The sequence below is a fragment of the Hippoglossus stenolepis genome, chromosome 10 (genome assembly GCF_022539355.2).
Source record: "Hippoglossus stenolepis isolate QCI-W04-F060 chromosome 10, HSTE1.2, whole genome shotgun sequence".
NCBI classification, from domain to species: Eukaryota; Metazoa; Chordata; class Actinopteri; order Pleuronectiformes; family Pleuronectidae; genus Hippoglossus; species Hippoglossus stenolepis.
This window is the reverse complement of record NC_061492.1, coordinates 5,906,655-5,926,822: the sequence shown is the minus strand read 5'-3', so window position 1 is coordinate 5,926,822 and position 20,168 is coordinate 5,906,655. Positions and strand designations below refer to the sequence as shown.

The 20,168-nt window shown below is 42.9% G+C and overlaps 2 protein-coding genes across 3 annotated transcripts in view; both read right to left on the bottom strand.

Moving 5' to 3' along the window:
• Nucleotides 1-6,713, bottom strand: part of stard9 (StAR-related lipid transfer (START) domain containing 9) — a 38,977-nt gene extending 32,264 nt beyond the window's left edge. For both annotated transcript variants that reach the window (XM_047341550.1, XM_047341551.1), the window contains exons 1-3: nt 6,345-6,713; nt 3,612-3,681; nt 920-1,036 (exon numbers count right to left, since the gene is read on the bottom strand). In XM_047341550.1, the coding sequence (XP_047197506.1) occupies nt 920-1,036; nt 3,612-3,681; nt 6,345-6,391 (234 nt within the window). In that variant the 5' untranslated portion in view covers nt 6,392-6,713. The remainder of the gene's footprint in view (nt 1-919; nt 1,037-3,611; nt 3,682-6,344) is intronic.
• Nucleotides 6,714-8,510: 1,797 nt separating this feature from the next.
• cdan1 (codanin 1) lies at nt 8,511-20,121 on the bottom strand. The gene is made up of 28 exons (XM_035168792.2): nt 19,981-20,121; nt 18,406-19,124; nt 18,112-18,312; nt 17,615-17,805; nt 17,302-17,418; nt 17,130-17,208; nt 16,912-17,032; nt 16,632-16,741; nt 16,439-16,528; nt 16,244-16,319; nt 15,845-16,050; nt 15,558-15,690; nt 15,220-15,363; nt 14,951-15,117; nt 14,329-14,410; nt 14,079-14,168; nt 13,933-13,987; nt 13,631-13,767; nt 13,432-13,535; nt 12,891-13,040; nt 12,658-12,721; nt 12,407-12,485; nt 11,129-11,355; nt 10,920-11,027; nt 10,767-10,830; nt 9,967-10,184; nt 9,609-9,716; nt 8,511-9,479 (listed from the first exon to the last, which is right to left on the bottom strand). Exons 1-28 carry the CDS (start codon nt 20,056-20,058, stop codon nt 9,357-9,359), a joined length of 4,041 nt encoding a protein of 1,346 aa, XP_035024683.2. The 5' UTR covers nt 20,059-20,121; the 3' UTR covers nt 8,511-9,356.
• Nucleotides 20,122-20,168: the final 47 nt, after the last annotated feature.

The window sequence follows — 20,168 nt, the reverse complement described above, 5'->3', positions numbered from 1 at the left end:
GCATTAATAACAAGACACGCTACCTAAAAAAAGAACTGTGTATGTGAATAGGTTTCGGAGACTTCCTCTGGATCTGGAGCCTTCTCAGGTTCCAAGGACGCCCTCCAATCAAAGCAACACAAAGATATCTGGTCGCCCAATCACAGCTGCGACATGAAAAGCAAGCCGACTCGACCCAGGCCATGTCTGAGGCAGAGAGACTTCTGGGTAACAGATGGAGCTGATATGCATATCCCCCCTCCGAGCGGCCACCAGTGTTACAAACATTCAACACAACACACGCCCCTCTTGTTGTGGTCTGTCAGTGTTTCCTCTGGGCTCTTGGTCGGTACAGAGATGGTGTCTGTGGCAAAAGCCTGGATCAGCACACGTCATCTCAACCCACACAAGATAACGTGGCACATAAACAAATCTGTAGGAAGCACGGCACAAATACGTAGATATATTTCTCACTTCCTGCATTAAAATTGACGGCAGTATTCCAGTATTCAAGACAAGATCAAGAAATTGTCATATAAAAACAAATATGTTGATTGTAGGTGTTGGTTCTCCTTTCTGAATGTGCTGTCCTATAAATCTGTGGGAGAAGTTGTCAAAGCACCATTTATTTTGCTGAATTTCCACGATGAAAGCCACAAGTTTGTTTTATGATAGCAACATGATAGAAAGTTCAGGTTAAAGCTTGAACACTGGATGTTAACTCAGATGTTAAAACACACTGTAAAGAGACATTTCAGTTATTATTTGGACTCCTGCGTGCCCCATGGTATGTAAATGTGAAAATGATGGATAAATGTTAAATAGCTGCAACAGTTAACTGAGTGTAAGTGTGTAGGAATACTATTTCATTTAGTGTAAGGTCAAGAAGAGGGCTTTGTAGTTCATGTAAACACAGCCAGTTAGGAGGCTCAGTCATTACCTCCTCCTGCGAGGCATAGTGAGGGTCTGTGGGGTTCACCGACCAGTAGCAGTAGTCAAAGCAAAACTCCAGAAGCTTCTCCCTGGAATCCACAGCTCCGTCTGCACGTCCATCCAGCTTCAGGCAGGGAAACAGAAGATTAAAGCACACATTTTTTAATTTATTTGATCTTCAATAAAGTAACTAATGCTTATCATCACACAGTAGCAATGTCAGTGAATTTGTTTTAACAGCAAACACACAACAACCTGACACACACTTTTATGTGGATGAATGTGTTTGTGCATTTAATAACATGAAAAGTGAAGTTGAAAACTAAAAAGCCAGGTATTACAGTTTTTGTTTATGGGACTGCTGGGGTGTGGAATTGCAAGCCAGCCGTTTCCATTCATTAACAAGGCCTTCACTCCTCCTACAGCCCGCGATTCGCCTCGGTGCTTTAACACTAAACACCTTTCTGCTTACTGTGAGTGAATCCTCCGCTGAGGAAAAACAACACAGCAGGATGAGGACTTGTCCAGACACCACAGCTACAATGGAAAACAGTCCAGCGTCTAAGCATTTCTTCTAAATCACTGCATTCAACCTGGACAACCATTTCAGTTTAGTGCTGTTCTGTGAATTCATTGAAGGTTGTACATCTCTTCATTTCCTCTAAACACATCCTCTCTGTCTTTTGAGGAGAAAGTGACACCTGCAGCTGATCTGTACAGGATCTCTACGACTGATGATTGTATATTGACTGATTATAACACACTATATATATATATATAGTGAAAAATAGATGGTGCTGCTCTAGTGGCAAAGCCAGAATAAACTGTTTAATTTTAAGCCTAAAGATCCACTTCTTTTAAAATTATGATTTTTCAATGAGAACAGGCCACCTCGTTTGATTATGTTTTATATGTTTACCATCAAATTAGAGCTGAAACCATTTGTCGGTTAATCGATAAATAGAAAATACATGGACAACAATTTGATAATCGTATAAACCTTTAAGCTCAGATATAAAAACATTGGCTGTTTCTAGCTTCTTAAATGTGAGGATTTTCTGAATATAGTCTGGTAAACTCCATATTTGTGTTTTTAGGACTGTTGGTGGAGAAGAACAAGGCATCTTCAGCTCTAAGGAAATGTGAAAGTCATTTTTCACAATTTCTGTCAACAAAACAATTAAATAAACATTAGGCGGTACATTTTTGCCATGACATCATGTTTACATTTGACGAGGTCAGGATCAGATGCACAAACTGCAACATTGGACTTCGAGCTATAGTCATACTTCAAACTAAACTAGATCAATGATCAAATGAATGACTTTATCAAATCATCTTTCCTCAGCATTGGGCAACACTAAGCTCTGGGTATCAATTTGCACACGGCAATTTCCTCACTTAAAAGAGTGTCAGTTTAACCTCAGCACTTGAAATTCAACAATGGCCTCGTGGTGTGAGGGATTAGCCAAGAGCAACAGCAGCCACAGGAAAAAAATCTCCAGGAACAACAAAGCTCCCACCACTGACTAATGATGTTAGGGAGAACTAAGTTGTCTATTTGTGAAAGTTTCCCGAAGTCTTGTTCTTGTTTCACGAGTTTTAATTTAGTTCTGAGCCTTTATAGCTTGTATTACTTGCTGTTTGTGCGCGTTACATTTATTATCCAGTAAAATCCAGGCTGTTTTCTGTCTCGGTTCCTCCTAAACTGTCCCACTTTCCATAAATAAATTATTCCCATGAGCCCCGCAAGAGCCTCGGAGTCTTGATCCTTTTCCACGGCAGAGGGAAGCCATATGTGGTTTGTCTCTGTCACATCATTTGTAACCGGTTCTCCAACCCCCCCCCCCAACCAACCAACTTCTCTCCATTCTTCTGCCTCTTAAAATCGAACCAAAGTAAAGTAAACAAAGTACCGCATACACATGTGGCATGGAAGGAGACAAACGTGGGTTGTGAAATTAGTTTCAAGCTGAACTTGAACTGAAACTTTTAATCTTTTTGTAGGTTTCGGATTACTTGTAAACATCTGATGTGGGCGTTTGTGATATGATCTTTAACAGGCCTACAACGAGCTATCTACAAACTCTACCCTGCTTTTATCTTAGCTATTAACCAAAGCAAACATTCACATCAAAAACAGTGTGTAACAAGTGCCAAACTGAAATTGTAGGGACAGAACCAGACTGTCTGCCCAGCCGTCTGACACAGCAGGTTGGTAACTTGGTGAAAGTATCAGCTTACGAGACTTCACAAAATAACAAAATAATTATTTCCAAATTTACAAAACCTCCTTGAAACCTACGCTCATTTCTGAAACTAAAATCAAACCCCAAATTAGCCCTTTCAGTCAGAAAGTATAAACATAGAATAATGTGTTTGACCCAATGTGTGTGTGTGTGTGTGTGTGTGTGTGTGTGTGTGTGTGTGTGTGTGTGTGTGTGTGTGTGTGTGTGTGTGTGTGTGTTTGTGTGTGTGTGTGTGTGTTTGTGTGTGTGTGTGTGTATTTGTGAGCTCAATCAATAATAAACAACAATGACATCAAGCAGGAAACGGCTGATCAAAAAGCTGTAAACATCCTGTAGCAGTGATGTCCTCGCTCCGCACGCAAGTCCCAATTCACCCAGTCCAGAAAAACCCTCCCCAACACATGACTCATTCTGAGGTATGTTGGGATGCCTGTGTACAGAAATACTCACCTTCACATTTTGGATCCTCACAGATTTGTCCTCCACCTGAACTGCAAGCTTTCCTCCATCCGCACCTTCCCTGTGAATGACAGAACAACCGATTTTACCCCCAGTCGACTTCAGTCAGTTGGAAACAATAGCGGAGAAGAGACGATCTAATGGACACAATCAGTATTGATCAGTGTCTCCCACTTCAAATGCAAACCAGACAGGAGATTTAACAATGGCTTCCCTTTGGGCTCAGATTCTCCCCCTACACTCAGATTCAAATTGGTTTAAAAACCTCTGTTGCTGCTGTTGATATAATTGAGAGCATGTCCAGATGCATTTACGCTGGTTCCACTTGACCGGAGGCCGTCACGTGACACTTACAACAATGATTCTTTGTGTGCTTGTGCATGGGATCCATGAAATTGTCACTTAAGAGTTGAACACTCTCAGATTCAAATGAAAACAGACCCTCACGCTGCAGAAGAGATCATCTGATGAGACAGCCTGTGCCAGCTCCACAGAATCCACAGAGTGTGTGTGTGTGTGTGTGTGTGTGTGTGTGTGTGTGTGTGTGTGTGTGTGTGTGTGTGTGTGTGTGTGTGTGTGTGTGTGTGTGTGTGTGTGTGTGTGTGTGTGTGTGTGTGTGTGTGTGTGTGTGTGAGAGAGTAAAACAAGGTCAGTTGTCGGCTGTGTGTGCTTCAACAGCTGGACCAGGCACAACTGATGCAACACATGCAGAAGTGGAGGCAATCAAAACAAGGGGCGCTCAGAGAGTTTTCAATCTCCAGGAGCGATAATGATGGCAACTGTAGTGCAAATTCTCCGTCTCTGTGGTGGGTTTAGGGGCAGACAGGGGGCTGTTGTAATCATTGGCTCCCCCCCCCAGTGCCTCACAGATCGGGACTCATTTTGCCAACCCCAGCAGCGAGGACCCAACCCAAAACCACCAACAGTCAACCTCAGGCTCTACCCAGCATGGAGAAGTGGAGGCTGGGGGTGGAAAATAGTCAACCTCATAAAAAAAAAAACACACTTTGATACGAACCCAAGACGAGCAATTTCACAACAGGGCTGACGTGTTTCTCGCACATGTGAGGGGCTGACTGTTCTCTCAGGGGGGGGCACTGAATCCGACAGGTCAACTAAAACAAAGAACTACAAACTTCTATCTGTGCCTCAACCGTATGAGGGATGCACTTCAACCGGGCTGGTGCTAATGTTATCTCTGCCATGCAGCATATCATTATTCTAATATAAACTTAAGGAAACACATCCTTCTCTCTACAATAGAAACGAGGACAGTGTGAGTGTCAGAGCCAGAAATCAGGAAGGACAGAATCGCACAAGTGAACATTATGGATAAGAAATTCTTTTGTTATGCAAAACACCAGGAAGACCGGTTGAAAGAATCATTGTCCAGCGCTTCATAGCTTGAATAATTCTTTGTCATGGTGCCGCAGTGGACGTTAGATTCAGCACCTCTGCAGAAATGTCCTGCAGGAGGTAAATGCAATTTCATGTACCACTATATCATTTATATGCTCTATATGCGCAGACCCTGAAGACCTGTTATTCAACATGTTGCAGAGAAGAGAAAAAGCAACTTTACAACTTCCTCGTGTTACTTTGCTGCTTCAGCAGCAGATTTTACAGCACTGGAAAAATAAAGGGGAACGTTTTTTTTTCTGTGCCATAAATGTGTCTCACTAAGCCGCTTAAAGTAAAATGAGCAAATGTATGAATTAACAGATGATTGTTCAATCAACAGAAGAAGAAAAAATAGGGCATATGAGATTAATTTGATGTTCCGAACTGTGGTTTGAGTGAAATGAGTAATGTTAATGTCAGTATAAAGTAATGCACAAGAATATTTCCATCTGATGGAGCCATATGCAGTCATTAAAACATGGAGATCATATGGCTCCAGGCACTGGGACAAACCAATGCAGCATATGTATACGAACAGAATGCAATTCAATTATTTTCATGTTTGCAACTAATGAAAATCTGATTAATTGATGAATAATTTAAATAATTCTGCAGAGCCATAGGTGACAATAAAACGTGTTTTAAACGTAGTTATATAGAGAGTTAGATAGTTAACTATCGTGTACTAACAAATGTCTGTTAAAAGTGTTGATTGGTTGATTAATTTGTTATTGATTTGACTGATCAGAATCAGAATCAGGTTTTATTGCCAAGCAGGTTTTGCACATACAAGGAATTAGCTGTGGTGTATTTGTGCAAGTATAAATATGAAAAATAGATAACAAATATAATATAAAACATACTAGATCTAATGATTGTCTTCATTGTAAAGACACCTTAGGGGAAACTGGAGTTTAATGAGTTTAATATTGTGGTTTTGGGAGAAATACACTGTAAACCACAATTCATTAGTAATAACAAACCCCATTAATTGGTTAAAGTGTGAATATAAACACTTTAATCCTTCACCAGCTTCAGTGTTTGTACTTCACTCAGCTGCCACAAAGTTTCACAGAAAGCTAACACGCTAGCTTCTTCTTCTGTTTGTGCACCAGAAAGCTAAACACAAACATGAGCTCAAAACAAAACACAATGCTGCTCATGTTGTGTTTTGTTTACAACAACCCCCCTGGTTAGCAGCACTAGCAGCAGCTCAGACAAACAGTCAGACAGTAGACTAACACAGCAGAGAGTGAACATTGGTGAAGAAGCTCCATGGATGTTGGTAGCAGATGTCAGAAGTTAGCTAACACTGGCACCTACCTCGCAGTGGGAGGACGCACCCGAATGGCCACTTTAACGTTGGCCATGATGTGTCCCGCTGGTTTCACTCGCACCGGAGAGCTGCCGTGAAATGAACTTTCCCCGTGTGAGCATGTCGAGTGTGTGTCGGTCCGACAGGAAGGTGAGGCGGGAGGGAGCTGCCTCCTGCTGCCCGCTCAGCTCATCCTCTGCCCGGCTGCTGCTCCTGGATCCACCGCCTCTCCCGCCCTCCGCCTCGCCGGTCCTCCTCCACAACTCCGAGCCGGAGACTGAGACTTCCTGCCGGACACAGAGGGAGGAGAGAGGCCGCGGGACACTCCTCTTCTCACTCCTCCTCCTCTTACTCCTAGGACTCTTTATCTTCTTACTCCTCTTCTCACTCCTCCTCCTCTTACTCCTCTTCTCACTCCTCCTCCTCTTTCTCCTCTTATTACTAGTCTTACTCTTTATCTTCTTACTCCTCTTCTCACTCCTCCTCCTCTTACTCCTATGACTCTTTATCTTCTTACTCCTCTTCTCACTCCTCCTCCTCTTACTCCTATGACTCTTTATCTTCTTACTCCTCTTCTCACTCCTCCTCCTCTTACTCCTATGACTCCTCTTCTCACTCCTCCTCCTCTTACTCCTATGACTCTTTATCTTCTTACTCCTCTTCTCACCCTCCTCCTCTTACTCCTCTTCTCACTCCTCCTCCTCTTACTCCTCTTATTACTCCTCTTACTCTTTATCTTCTTACTCCTCTTCTTACTCCTCCTCCTCTTACTCCTATGACTCCTCTTCTTACTCTTCCTCTTCTTACTCCTCCTCCACTCACTCCTCTTCTTACTCCTCTTACTCCTCTTATTACTCTTCCTCTTCTTACTCCTCTTCTTACTCCTCTTATTCCTCCTCTTACTCCTCTTCTTACTCTTCCTCCTCTCACTCCTCTTACTCCTTTTCTTACTCCTCCTCTTCTCACTCCTCTTCTTACTCCTCCTCTTCTCACTCCTCTTCTTATCCTCCTCCTCTCACTCCTCTTCTCCCTCCTCTTCTTACTCCTCCTCTTCTCACTCCTCTTACTCCTCTTCTTACTCCTCCTCTTACTCCTCTTCTTACTCCTCTTCCTCCTCCTCTCCTCTTCCTCTTCTTCTTAGTCTGCTTACTCCTCCTCTCACTCCTCCTCTTACTCCTCCTCCAAACACATTCAAATCTTTTCTTTGCATGTCTGTTATTATTTAAATCCTCCTAATGTCAGGTGACTGTGCTTTATTCTGCTGACTTGTAATAATCAGATTCATGGGACAAAACTATAAAGTAAGAATAAACTAATAAAGGAACAAATCAAGACAAAAATCTTCATGATGGGTCAAAATTGAATGATAAAAAGTCCAAATTATTAAAAAAAAATTAAAAGAAAATGTGTTAGTTGTTAGTAAATTGTTAGTTGCCTAAGTCAAAATGATAAAATGTTAACTTTTTAATCATCTTTTCAATCACTCAAGTCAAATGTTTGATTTACACAAATTACAGATCAAAGGTACAAGATTAACTGAATCACATTTAGAGATTAAAAGCCCAAGAGTCTTGATTTCTTAAGTTAAAATTATAAGACAAAAAGACAAAATTTAAACTTGTGTCAAATGACAAAAAAGACTGAACTAGTCTTAGCTAATTCAAAATAACTTTTTTATTTATTAGTTAAAAGTTATGAGGTGCAATTTTGAAATTGAGTGAATAATGGCTTTATCCCAGTCAAGTCAAACATTTGAGAATAAGAATAAAAGATTTAGACATCGCAAGATAAAAAGATTTAAGGCTTTATTGTACCTTATTTCCCAACAGTTTTGTATTTTTATTCTATCTATTATAAAACTATAAAATCAGTTTTAACAAGACTAACAACCAGTTTTAGAAAGTAACTAAGACGTACAATTACTCAAGAATTTTTCACTCCACAATTTATCTTTCTAAATCTTTTCAAAAAGCTTGAACTCTAAAATGTTGCTTTAATTAATAACATCAGTCACAGGAACCTAGTACATTTACTTCTGATCCTTTAAATACATTTCACAGACAATACCTATGTTCCTTGTATAATTAATGATTCATTTATTTGTTATCAAGTGTTTTTGATTGTTGCATTGGTGCTTCAAGTTTAGTAAGAGAGGACAACTTATGACGACACACTTAAACCAGAATACATCTTTATTATTACATGTTAAACTTTGTGGCAACATAAAAAATACTGTATTTTAAAAGCAGCAGAAAACATGGCGCTCATGTAACATGAACAAAAACGATCACAAATGCAGTCTCGCATTCATAAGAGAAACATGCAATTCACGAGTAGTGACGGTCAAAGGCAGTTTGTGAAAGTGCTACACTAAAAATTAAGACGTTTATTGTCTCTGTTTGGTCTAAAATAAGGAATAAATTCATCTTCAGTCCATTTTTAGAAACTGTCTGATGCAATGGCTCTGGAATCTTTGCTAGAAACTTGGGTGTCAACACGAGAAATGCACAGAAACAAAGTTGCTCGGTTTACATTCTCGGCTGCAAAAAACTCCCAAATACCCGTCTCTGTCTCCCTTCTCCTGTCTCCGCTAACGCTCGGCTACTCGACAGTCGGCTCTCAACTGTTTGAAAGGCTTGATCTCCTAGTATTTCCCCTCAGACACAACATCGTATACAGGTTTGCTTGCAGGAAGGTTCTAAGATCTAAGGTAAGAGCTGTTGAGGTCCCTCGCTACTACAACTGACTGGCAGGGCTTTCTGGTTCTCGCCAGCACCTTAGCAAAAGAGCAGAGGGATTCATGAAAGGCTGCTGACACTTCACAAGAAGGAGAAGAACAAAAGTCTGAAGTTCGCTGTGCAGGAGCTGACGGCTTTGATGGTCAACTGGAAAAGTGGTCAACGCCATGAATTCACCCAGAAGTGTCTCTTCCCCTTGAACACCACGCTGACAGATGTGACTTAAAACACTGTGGTGATCACACAGAAGATGTCATGGGACATGTGCTGGGGTTATCATTGTCACGTAGCGCCCTCTACCGTCTGAGGCGAGACCTGCAGCATGTCCATGTGACTCGGTAACTCAGCCAGAGGCGGGGAGAGTTTAATTCTCTGAGACTGCAGCTGAAATTTCTCTATCAGCTCCTGAAATGAGACCGAAATGAGAGAACAAAGTGAGCAGAAAAAAGCGGGGAAGGAGTCAAAGAGGTCAAATCACCAGTGGAAGTAATAGTTCCATTGGAATGTATGATAATAGAAGCAGAGAGCGCTCACCGCCGGCAGGGCCAGGTTTGTTAGCTTCCTCCAATGAGATATGACCTCCTCCTCGCTCAGAATCCCTCGGTCGACCAGCTTTCTGACCAGGAACAGGTAGTTGTTCCACTAAAGACACAGAGAAACGCATTATAACATGATAAAGATCTCAGAGAAATGAATAAATTCAACATTCCTGTCAGACAGTGTAAACTATCGACACAAGGAAAGAAACTACAGATCTAAAGGGAAATCCAATGAGCCAAATGTTCCTGGTTATCTGGTGGTTGACCGAAAAAAGAAATCATACAAAATACACAGGAGAAAAACTAAATCAAGATGCACATACAGTATGTCGGTAGAGAGGTAAAGGATGTACCTCCGTGTCGTTGGCTTTCAGCACAGCAGAGACGGTGAGTGGGCTGAAGAGCAGGTGGAGCGGGGCGGAGGAGCAGCAGTCTCTCTCCCACAGCTCAGCGAGTTGCTCCAGTAGCGATCTGACAGGAGGCTCTGAACCTGCACCGGGAGCCGCAGTAACTTCACCCCCTCCGCTGCACACAGACACAGGCGCAGGCAGCACCGGCAGCTCTGCAGACACTGAGCGGGGGACACACAACACAAACTCAGGTCTGGATGTAGCTACGCGTTTTCACACCATGGTCCCAAATCAAGGTTCATGTCAAGGTTCATTTAGTTAGTTTTGGTTTTACAATGTAATTTAGGGGCAAATTTGACCAATTTGACCATTGTATTCACTCACTGATTTGAATGAAGTGTATAGACGAAAGCAGAAGTATTTGAAGTGAGTAAATGAATGAACCACTTCATTTTGTTTAAATTTATTGCCACTTTAATATCATTATGTTGCTACTACCAGCAAAATGAACGTCCTTGTCTTTTAAATATATCATCGAAGGTGAAGACTACAAGCAATCCTGTGCGCCGCTTGCACTTCTTTTACTTCTTCTTTTGTTAAATGTTGTCTCAACTTCCTGCAAATGGTCTGAAATCCTTTGCTGTGAACCAATCTGAAAGTCTGAGGGTCGGGGACAAAATGCGGTAGTTGTGAAAGTTCCCTTACGTTGCTTCCATTTCAGCAGCACGGGCAATTTACTCAACAAACAGTTATCAGTTTACATTTTAACATGTCATAAAGAGATTGTTGTCATGGCCTCTTACCCAGTTTGCAGGCCAGCAGGACAGTAGTGTTCAGAAGCATCAGCTCTGACATCACAGTTGAAAACTAAGTGAGGAGATAAGGAGAGTGTGACCAGTGCTGACCAGAATTCAGTAAACCCAGTACAGGTCTATCACTTGTGTTGTCCCGTGTACCTTTCTGCAGGCCAGAGCGTCCCCCACTCTGTGCAGCAGTGTTTTCAGCTGAGAGTCTGTGGGCAGCTCCCCATCAGTCCTGGGGCCGACAGCGATGCTCAACAACTCCTGCATTAAAAAAAAGAAAAAAGACATGAGCATAGAAATCCAGACAAATATGACCAAATAAGCTAAGTGGTGAAATACTGCATCGTGTTCTCGGAGCAAACCTTCATCTCAATGAGGATGTCCGAAGGCAGCGACGCACTGTGGCTGCATTGCGGTGGGCAGGAGATTACTCGCTCACTTCCTTGTTTTCTCTTGGGAGTTGTTGACTGCTCCTGGGCGACCAACTCCACCACGGCCCGCTCAACGTCCCCCGAGTCTGGAGCCGCCGGGCTGCCCAGAGCCTTCATCACACGATCATATCTGCTCTTCCACTCTCGCCTTATGAGCGCTGAGGGTGGGAAAACAGAAAGGAAATTTTAGATGTGATGTCCTCAGGGAACCTTTAACCACTGCCCTTCACTGGGTTCTTCATTTGATCTTCTACAGTTTAAATGTTCTGTAACAAGATCCGAGCAGGACTGAGAGTTTTAACACTCGAGGCACAATCTCTGCATTAGGTATTCATGGTGTCTACCCCGCTGAACTGTTGCGGCTTATACACAAGCGTGTCCACACCATCGGCTCAGCAGCAGACACACTGGCGTCAGCTCCATCTTATGAAACTGCAGTGAAAGGTGTCAGTTTTGTGTAATCCTGCTGGTATGAGACCCAAATAACCATCTACAGGTGACCACACGTATCACATGTGACAAATAGGCGAGGCGACGAAACTCTAGATGACACGCCACAGCAGCAGCGAGGACAAAGGAACGAAAACCAAGATGTTCTGCGATCAACTCTCACACGTAACGTGGGCAGTGTGTCCAAGTCTCAGTTCTATAGAGGATCATAGCAGTGTTTTTGAATTTTCATTAAGTAGGCCTGTAAACACAATTTACCTTTTCCAAGGAGGTTATGTTGTTTGTCTGTCAGAGGAATTACGCAAAAACTACAGAATCAATTTGACTGAAACCTGGTGACAGGATGGGGTCTGGGCCAAGGAGAACCCATTAGCCACAGTCATCCCAGGCCTCAGGTTGTCTTAGATAAAAAATATGTCAGATACATATTCAGAGAAAGAAAAGAGCAATAGTTTCAGATTTCTACTTGGAAATATCCTGAGTTGAGGTTTCAGTATCAAGAGAAAAGGACTCTACAGTTGTTTCACATACATGCTTCATCACACTGATGATTACAGCATGTCTGTGTTCAAATTATAAGTTACACATTTGAAATCAACATGTACACTATACAAATATATAGTAACTTCCATTTTCTTAAAGGAATGAAATAGAAGCTTCTCCTGGAAAATAGCTGGAATTGCATTCAGTGTACGTCACATGCGTTAAACACAGAGTACAAACATGTAAAAACACAAGCATGGTGCTGGAACCAGCTACCTGTGATGTTAGCAGAGAGCCAGCTGCAGGCCTTTTCTGTTGCAAGACGTTTGGTGATGTTCTCCGATGTGGTCAGGACCTGCAGAGAGATAGTCACAAGTTTTGACCGTGTTATAAACATCTAATCTGCATTTAGAGACGGTTTATGAATTTGTTAAAGACCGTGTCGAAGTCTCAGAGGCTTTGAGAAAGTTTTTTTTTTAATAACATCACATCATCCGTTTTACATGGTAATTCTCTACGGGACTTACAGCAGGAGAGGTCTCATCCGGCAGCAGAATTCTTATGGCTTCAGGACTCTTCTCACAACAAAACCTGCAAATCACAGCAGACAGAGATTACCATAAAGATAGGATTACCCCACAGAAGTGAAATACTCCCAAATAAGCAATCCTTTCTCCGACTATCAAATGTGAGGGCCATAAATCTATGGACTTGACAGGAAGACAGTTTTGCTTGCTGCTTGTATAAGAAGCTGTTGTACCTCGTGGCTCTCGGCAGGGCCTCCAATCCTGCAACACACAGCTGAGCGCAGATGGATTCATTCAGTTTTGACGGATGTGAGTTGGGCATCTCCAGTCCATCTCTCAGCATCTTCTCTCCTCTCTCCACCAACTCATTCACCAACGTAGCTCTGCAGAAAAAACCCACAAATATATGTCAACACACAAACACATAGATTAAAAAAAAATAAAAAATTTTTTTTAACAGAACTCAGATACCATGCAGAAAATAAGAATTTCTACATCTGCACAGGGTGGTAAATTCCCATCAGCCACCACCTAAGTGCTGGTAAATCTATGCTGTTGACCAGTGACTACCTTCTTAGGTAGGCAACCAACCAAGTTTGCAGACAGATTACCTGCAGCTCTGAAAGTCCTTTTCAATTCTAAAAAGTAATTTGGTGGAAAGCTCCTCAAAGTAGAATATAAACAGTGTGAATGATACAGATGATTTAGAAACTCATGGCTTGGAAATCTCTAGATCTGCTCACAGCATGCACAGTGAAGCTCTGTGATACTCACTTCATGTGCTTGACGCCGTTGGATCCGATTCTCTCGGCCACGAACTCCACGGTGCGACGCAGCGACGGGGGCTGGTTGTGAAAGAAGGCTTGTTCCAGGTCCACCTGTCACATTTAAACGGTTGGTTTATAGTATATATTTATTTTAGTTTTTTGATGCCGTATGGAATTTCTCCTGACAGCTTCCCTCGTTTACTCACGTGTAGTTTCTGATGGGACCTGTTGGCAGCGGGCATATCCCTGAGCTCAGCCGACGTGGGAGTGATCTTGCGGATAATTCCTCCGCTTTTGGACGTGCTCCCAGACACGAAGGCTGCGAGGAGCTTACGAAACTCACCTGAACCGATAAAACAAGGCAGGTAACATAAAACCTCTGGCTCCTGATTAACAGCATTTACCTCTTCTACAGAGAACGCACTAACAGCACTGCTGCAAATACACACTTAAAAAATGTGCCCATAATCCTCAACACAATACATAAGGTCAACAAATTTCCACTCACCAAGAAACGGACAACATGTATAGAGAAGCTGCTGATCCACCAGGGGGATACAGTCCTGAAAATAACAAGAAGGCCCTCAGTATAAATGAAAACAAGCAGTGGGTGTTTTATGCAGAAAAACCTACTAGAATGAATGTTTTACTTACAAGTGCTGTGCTGCTTGTGTTGCCGTCCTCCAGCTTAGCGACCTCAGTGAACTCACTGGTGAAGAAGATGTCCTCAGGGATCACAGGAATCTACACGAGGGAAACACAACAAGTTCAATCACATGTAACTGTTGTGTAAAAGAAAGTTACAGTCATATTATAGGCAAAAATGAGCTCTGTATGTTTTAAATTGTATTCTACTATTCATTTTATGTTATTCTTTACAAAAGCAAACAAACGCGTGTCTCACCTGGAAGAGCCATCCTAACACAGACAGCATGAGCAGTTTGTTCAGGTAACACATTTCTCCACATCCTCTCAGCAACATTCTCCTACAAGCACAGAAAAGTCAGATCAAACCAAACTTTCTGAGAAGGACAACGAGCGGTCAAACATCCACAAAAACAATATGGAAGAAAGAGATTTTATATGTTTTCATCAGCATTTGTTTGACTGTTTGTGCAGTTTCATTGAATTTAAGGGGCCTTGGAGAATTTGTTGGGCCTTGGAGGCAGTAAGTGCTCTGCTGAGTGCCATTCTAGTTCTTCCTCTGTTTGTTTAAAAGTTCTGTTCATGAGTTCTATTCATTTAGAAGTTTCTACAAAATAATACATCGAGATATTAATAGCAGATGTTCCAGTGCACGACTCTATTTGTGTAGTATTTGTACAATATTAAAAGGTAAATATATGCACAAAAAATATATAATTAAAAATAATATTTTGGATTTTAGTTGTACTTAAGTTTTAGAAATTAGATACCAGCCTGGCAAACTGAAAATAGTTTGACCATGACGGTGTTATATCATTGTTGCACTTTGACACTTTTAAGATGTTGAAGACATGAATTATTATTATTAACAGGAGACCGACCTGTACAGGAGAAGCAGCGTTCCTAATGCAGTCCTGTAGCAGAGCAGCAGGGGCCCGGTAGAGTCCAACATGGAGAGGAACTCCACGAGCCAGGGGACAGTCAGGATGGTTCGCCCCCTTTTCACACTGTTACTCAGCACAGCACACACATCCAGCACTGGAACGCTCTGACGGACCAAGAGAGAGTTCATTTAAACTGCTCTGTTTGAAAGGGGTCTCAGTGAATTACTTCATTAATTTATAAACATTCTTGATTTGTTTTTCCTCACCTTGCTGCGCAGCGCTATCGCAGTCTCTTGAATCTCTCTGGATGGTCTCTCAGACGTTTGGTAAGAAAGGAAAGAAATGAATCCTAGAAACTTAGCCAGAAGTCGAGCGAGGAGGAGCACGGAGGTGAAACGCTGCTTCTCGTCCTGATGGGGGAGAAGGAAAAGATTTAAGTAATAGTTAACAGCACATAGTAGAGTACAAGAGTAGTCTTTCTGAAATCTGGCATGTTTTTAATTTTAACATACTATACAAGCTGCAATAAAATAACTAAAATGTAAAAAAACACAACAGGCTGCTGGCTTCAATAATGTTTGTTTGTCTGACTCTGAAAGTTCACCTGCTGTTCCATGTCTCCATCCCCCTCCTCCTCTCCCTCTGCAGTGGGAGCAGGGGGGCTCAGGATGGACACCTCGTCAAGCTGGAGGAGCTGCTGACACAGGCTGTCCTGCAGGTGCTGGTTCAGCTGGCAGCTGGTACACAACAAGGAAGACAAGTGAGCTCACATAGAGAAAAGTCGAGGAAAATGTGTTAAGTGAATCAAAAAGAAAAGTCTGTCCTGTGTCAATTTAACATTCTACTGGTACAGCTCAGCAACATGATATTTGCTTAGACGTATCGTCTCACCAGCTCGCTGCCTGGAGAAAGTCACTGAAGAACTCCTGGTGGCCGGGGAAGGACGGAGGAGGACAAGGACCAACGACTCCGTGAGGCTGAATGAGACGCTCTTCAAGACGCTTCAGACGCCCCAAGCCGTCAGCTCCCAGCATGCCTAGCAGGTCGTTGTCAGGGGCATCTCCGGGAGAGCTGTTCACACGGGGGCCTTTACACATCTGCAAAAAAAAGATTTTATTTATATAGTAAAGTGTGTTGGGGAGAAGACAGGGAAGAAAACTGCTGGGGTGTTTTATTTTTCTTACTATGTATTATTTTTCATCAGGGTGTATATTATCATTTTAGACATTCGAGATTATTTTAAAAAGTTAAGATTTATTATGTAAATGTAGATGAGGTGCAACAGTCTACCTGAACGAGCTGCTTCAGGAACAGACGCGCAAAATGAGAATGGTTTCCAGCAGCGGTCAATTGATTCATCATTCCTCTAAAAAAAAAAGAAGAAGACAAAAGAATGAAACAAAGGAGCAAATGTAGAACAGATACATGTATTACATTACAACTATTTTTAGATTTTTAAATTACAGAATAAATCATTAAACTTGCCGTATTCTGTTTCCTAACGAAGAAGCAAAGTTCCATCCTGGTTCCGTGTGAAAATCCTCCCATTCTCGCAGGATTTCATAAAAAATATCTCTGAGAAATGGGCAAAAATATAAAATACAAATGTGCAAACTGATGAAGTCAAATCCAGAAACAGCAGTTACTTTAAATGCTCAAACTTGACTCAGCTATATACCTCTGTTTTTTAAAAGTGTGGAAGGCCTTGTCACTTCCGAAGTTGGACCTGTTGTCTGTGGCAGGACGGAACGGGACTGAGTGGATGAAAGTAGAAACTGAGGGAGAGAGCTGGAAGAGAAGAGGACAAATACTAAAAACATATTTAAACCCAACAAATAGAACAGGACTGTTCTATTAAGTTGTCTAAAATATTTAGAGACAGATTATGAACATATTCTAATAACATAAGCCAATAACCCTAAGACTTAAACTTGCAAAATAAAATACAAGTACGTTACCTTGGCTGTGCTTCTGTCCTGGGCTTGAGCGAGACGGTCCCTGAGATCTGGAGAGAAAGACGCCATCCTCTCGTTCTCTGCCAGCAGACGCAGCGTACACTTGTCCAAATGAGCCACCAACCTTACGCATGACAAAAGGAGAAGCTTATGAATAAACTCGGAGATCAACTGGAGGAGTAGTGTCTCTTAAAGGAAAAGAAAACAAGAATCAAACTCACTGAAACTGCTTCTCCAGAACCTTTACTGCAAAATACACACAGTTGTGTACTCGTCGTAGGTAACATCTCTCCAGAACATCTGAAAACATGAATAAAGTGGCTCAATTTCAAAGTAAACAGAAGTTGAGAATCCACAATATGATTCAGGTGAAATTCAAAGCTAATTGTGCACCTGAATTTACAGCAAACAAGCTTTCCTGTTCATCCCTTTTGGGAGAGTGGGGCGACCGAGACGTCAACAACTGCATCACAAAGAAAAGCTCCAGGAAGATGTTTGGCACGAGGTTTTCTGTAAGACATGACGACACAAACACATCACTTATCCTCGTTTTTGGAGACTTAACAGATATTTACTAGATTTAAAATCACTTAAAATGATTGTGTTGGAAATTATTTATATAACATTATATTTTAACATTATTTATTTATTTTTCCCCCCCATTTACTTTAAATTAGCACAGTTATGACACCTTGTGGCCATTTACCAGAAATGCAGGTACAATACAGCTCTGCCAAGAGATCCAGCTCCGAGGAGAAGGTGACTTTGGATGGTTCAGGACTAGACGTCTGCTGGTCAGGTGTAACTTTAGATCCGATCCTAAACCCTGCCTTGGTCGGGGTGCAAGGGTCCAGAGACGAGGGCAAAGGAGAAACGACCTGCTGGGCTCGCTTTGACCTAAAAAACAACAAAGTCCTCATCGTTAAAAACAGAAAAGTGATGCTGCAGACCAAAATTTCTATTGGACAATATATGTAGAATAATGAGTAAACAGAATATACCTTACAAAGTCTAGTTTATATTTTTGTAACTCCCTGTAGAGCAAAGCACTACCACATGTGTAATGGAGACCGGTACAAGGCTTTTAGAAATGGTCAGAAGTATAAACAAATATTTGTGCCACCCTTCTTCAAAAGTGAAAGGTCAACAAGTGTGACATTGCAATCCAATGTCACACTAGTGCAAAAGGAGAAGTACACATACTTCTCCTTCTTCAGAAGCTCCCTCTCTTCCTGCAGGCTCAGCGGGCTGCCCACTGTCATCAGCCCCTGAAGTGCTTCCATCCCTGGCGGGGGAGAAGTAGGCTTCCTGAATGGTGTGGAGGTGAAACAGGTCTTTGGTTTGGAGAGTGGCCGCTCTGCACTGACTGGTGTTGGGTTTATTCTCCTTGATGGTTTGGATGCCCTGAGGAGGAATGCAACTGGTTAGACAAAGCTGAAAATAAATAATAAGGTGGAGTCAGTGTTATTTTAGTTGAACTGAGAGTTGTGGACTCACGCTGGTGAAACCGGTGACGACCCAACAGGAGGGAAATCCTCCAAGTTGTTTAAGTTGAGCTGCCCCACAGACGGAGGTGAGACCTGCTCATTTGACCTACTGTACCCTCCTCCTCCTCCTCCTCCTCCTCCTCGACCTGACCGCTTCCCCCCACTGTCCCACCGTCCATTCTCATCGCTGTGATGTCCTCCGCGTCCTCCTCCCTGTCTTCCTTGTCCGGCCATGCCAGCACCACTCTTCCTGCGGCCTTTCTGCGTTTGCAGGTTTGGGCTGTGGTGTTGGTCCGGAGGGGAAACCATGTAGTCCCCAAGACTGATCCTCTGGCTGGACCGGCGCTCGGAGCCAGAGGGCCTGGAGGCAGGGCTCCATGTTGGGGTAAAGGAGGGGCTGCTGAGGGCGCTGACCCCGCTAAGACAGTGGGACTCTGACTGAGCAGCCGCATCCCACTCAGTCCCCGGTGACACAGACGTGGAGGCCTGAGAAAACAGCTGGACCCGGCTGGCACTCCGCGACCCAGCTCCGTCATCAGCAGACCTGCAACCCCTCCTGTCGGTGACGCCTTGTGTCTGTGCAGCAGGCCTGGGGGTCTTGGCCGGCGTGGTGGGGCCGTGGGTTAGTGCTTTGCTGCTCTGCTCTCTCAGGAAGTTTAAAAGGAAAGGGACAAACTCTTGCTTGTGAACTGTCAGCCCGGCTTTACTGAACGACAGCCTGTCATTCTCCTGTTGGAAAGAGACACATCGTGACGTTTTGAGATGTGTTTAGAGCTGGAGTATCACAGATGATTCAAGAAATCCAGTATCAATTAGAGACAGAGAGTAAATAGATGGAATATCACAGATGATCTACACTGATAAATCAAATATCAATTAGAGACAGAGAGTAAATAGATGGAGTATCACAGATGATCTACACTGATGGATCCAGTATCCATTAGAGACAGAGAGTAAATAGATGGAGTATCACAGATGATCTACACTTATGAATCCAGTATCAATTAGAGACAGAGAGTAAATAGATGGAATACCACAGATGATCTACACTGATGAATCCAGTATCAATTAGAGACAGAGAGTAAATAGATGGAGTACCACAGATGATCTACACTGATGAATCCAGTATCAATTAGAGACAGAGAGTAAATAGATGGAATATCACAGATGATCTACACTGATCCAGTATCAATTAGAGACAGAGAGTAAATAGGTAAACAAATGATTAGCTGCACAGCTTCAGGACATTTCTGCAGAAACAAGCTAGTGAACCTTGCTAACAACGTGCTGGCTAACCTCTGCTAACCTGCGCAGCCCTGTTTAAACAACATTAACACTGACACCAGTAAGAACCGATGGTTAAATCTGATCTGACTTGACGGTGAACCGTCTTCCCGACTGGGGGGGAAGCGTCACGTCCACAGAGCCCTGACATCACCCAGGCTGCGTTAGCCCGTTAGCCCCGCGGCTAAAAGTTTTGTTTACACCGACTTGCGAGCGATGTCATCACGTAAATCGCGGGGTATAAAAGTCACGCGGGTTTTCAAAGGGTCGCCCGTGCGGCCCCGGGCTGCCGCACACTCACCTCCCGGTTGCTCAGCCAGGCTGTGACCGTGTTGATGTCCGCTTTCGTCGCCAGGACACTTTCCAAAAGAGCCGCCATTCTGCTGCGCGGCTGCGGAACTGAGGGGAAGGGGGCGGGGCCAGCGACCACGCAGGCGCGTTTTGCGGGTGACGTATGATAAACCGCTGTGTGCAACCGGAAGAAGGTGA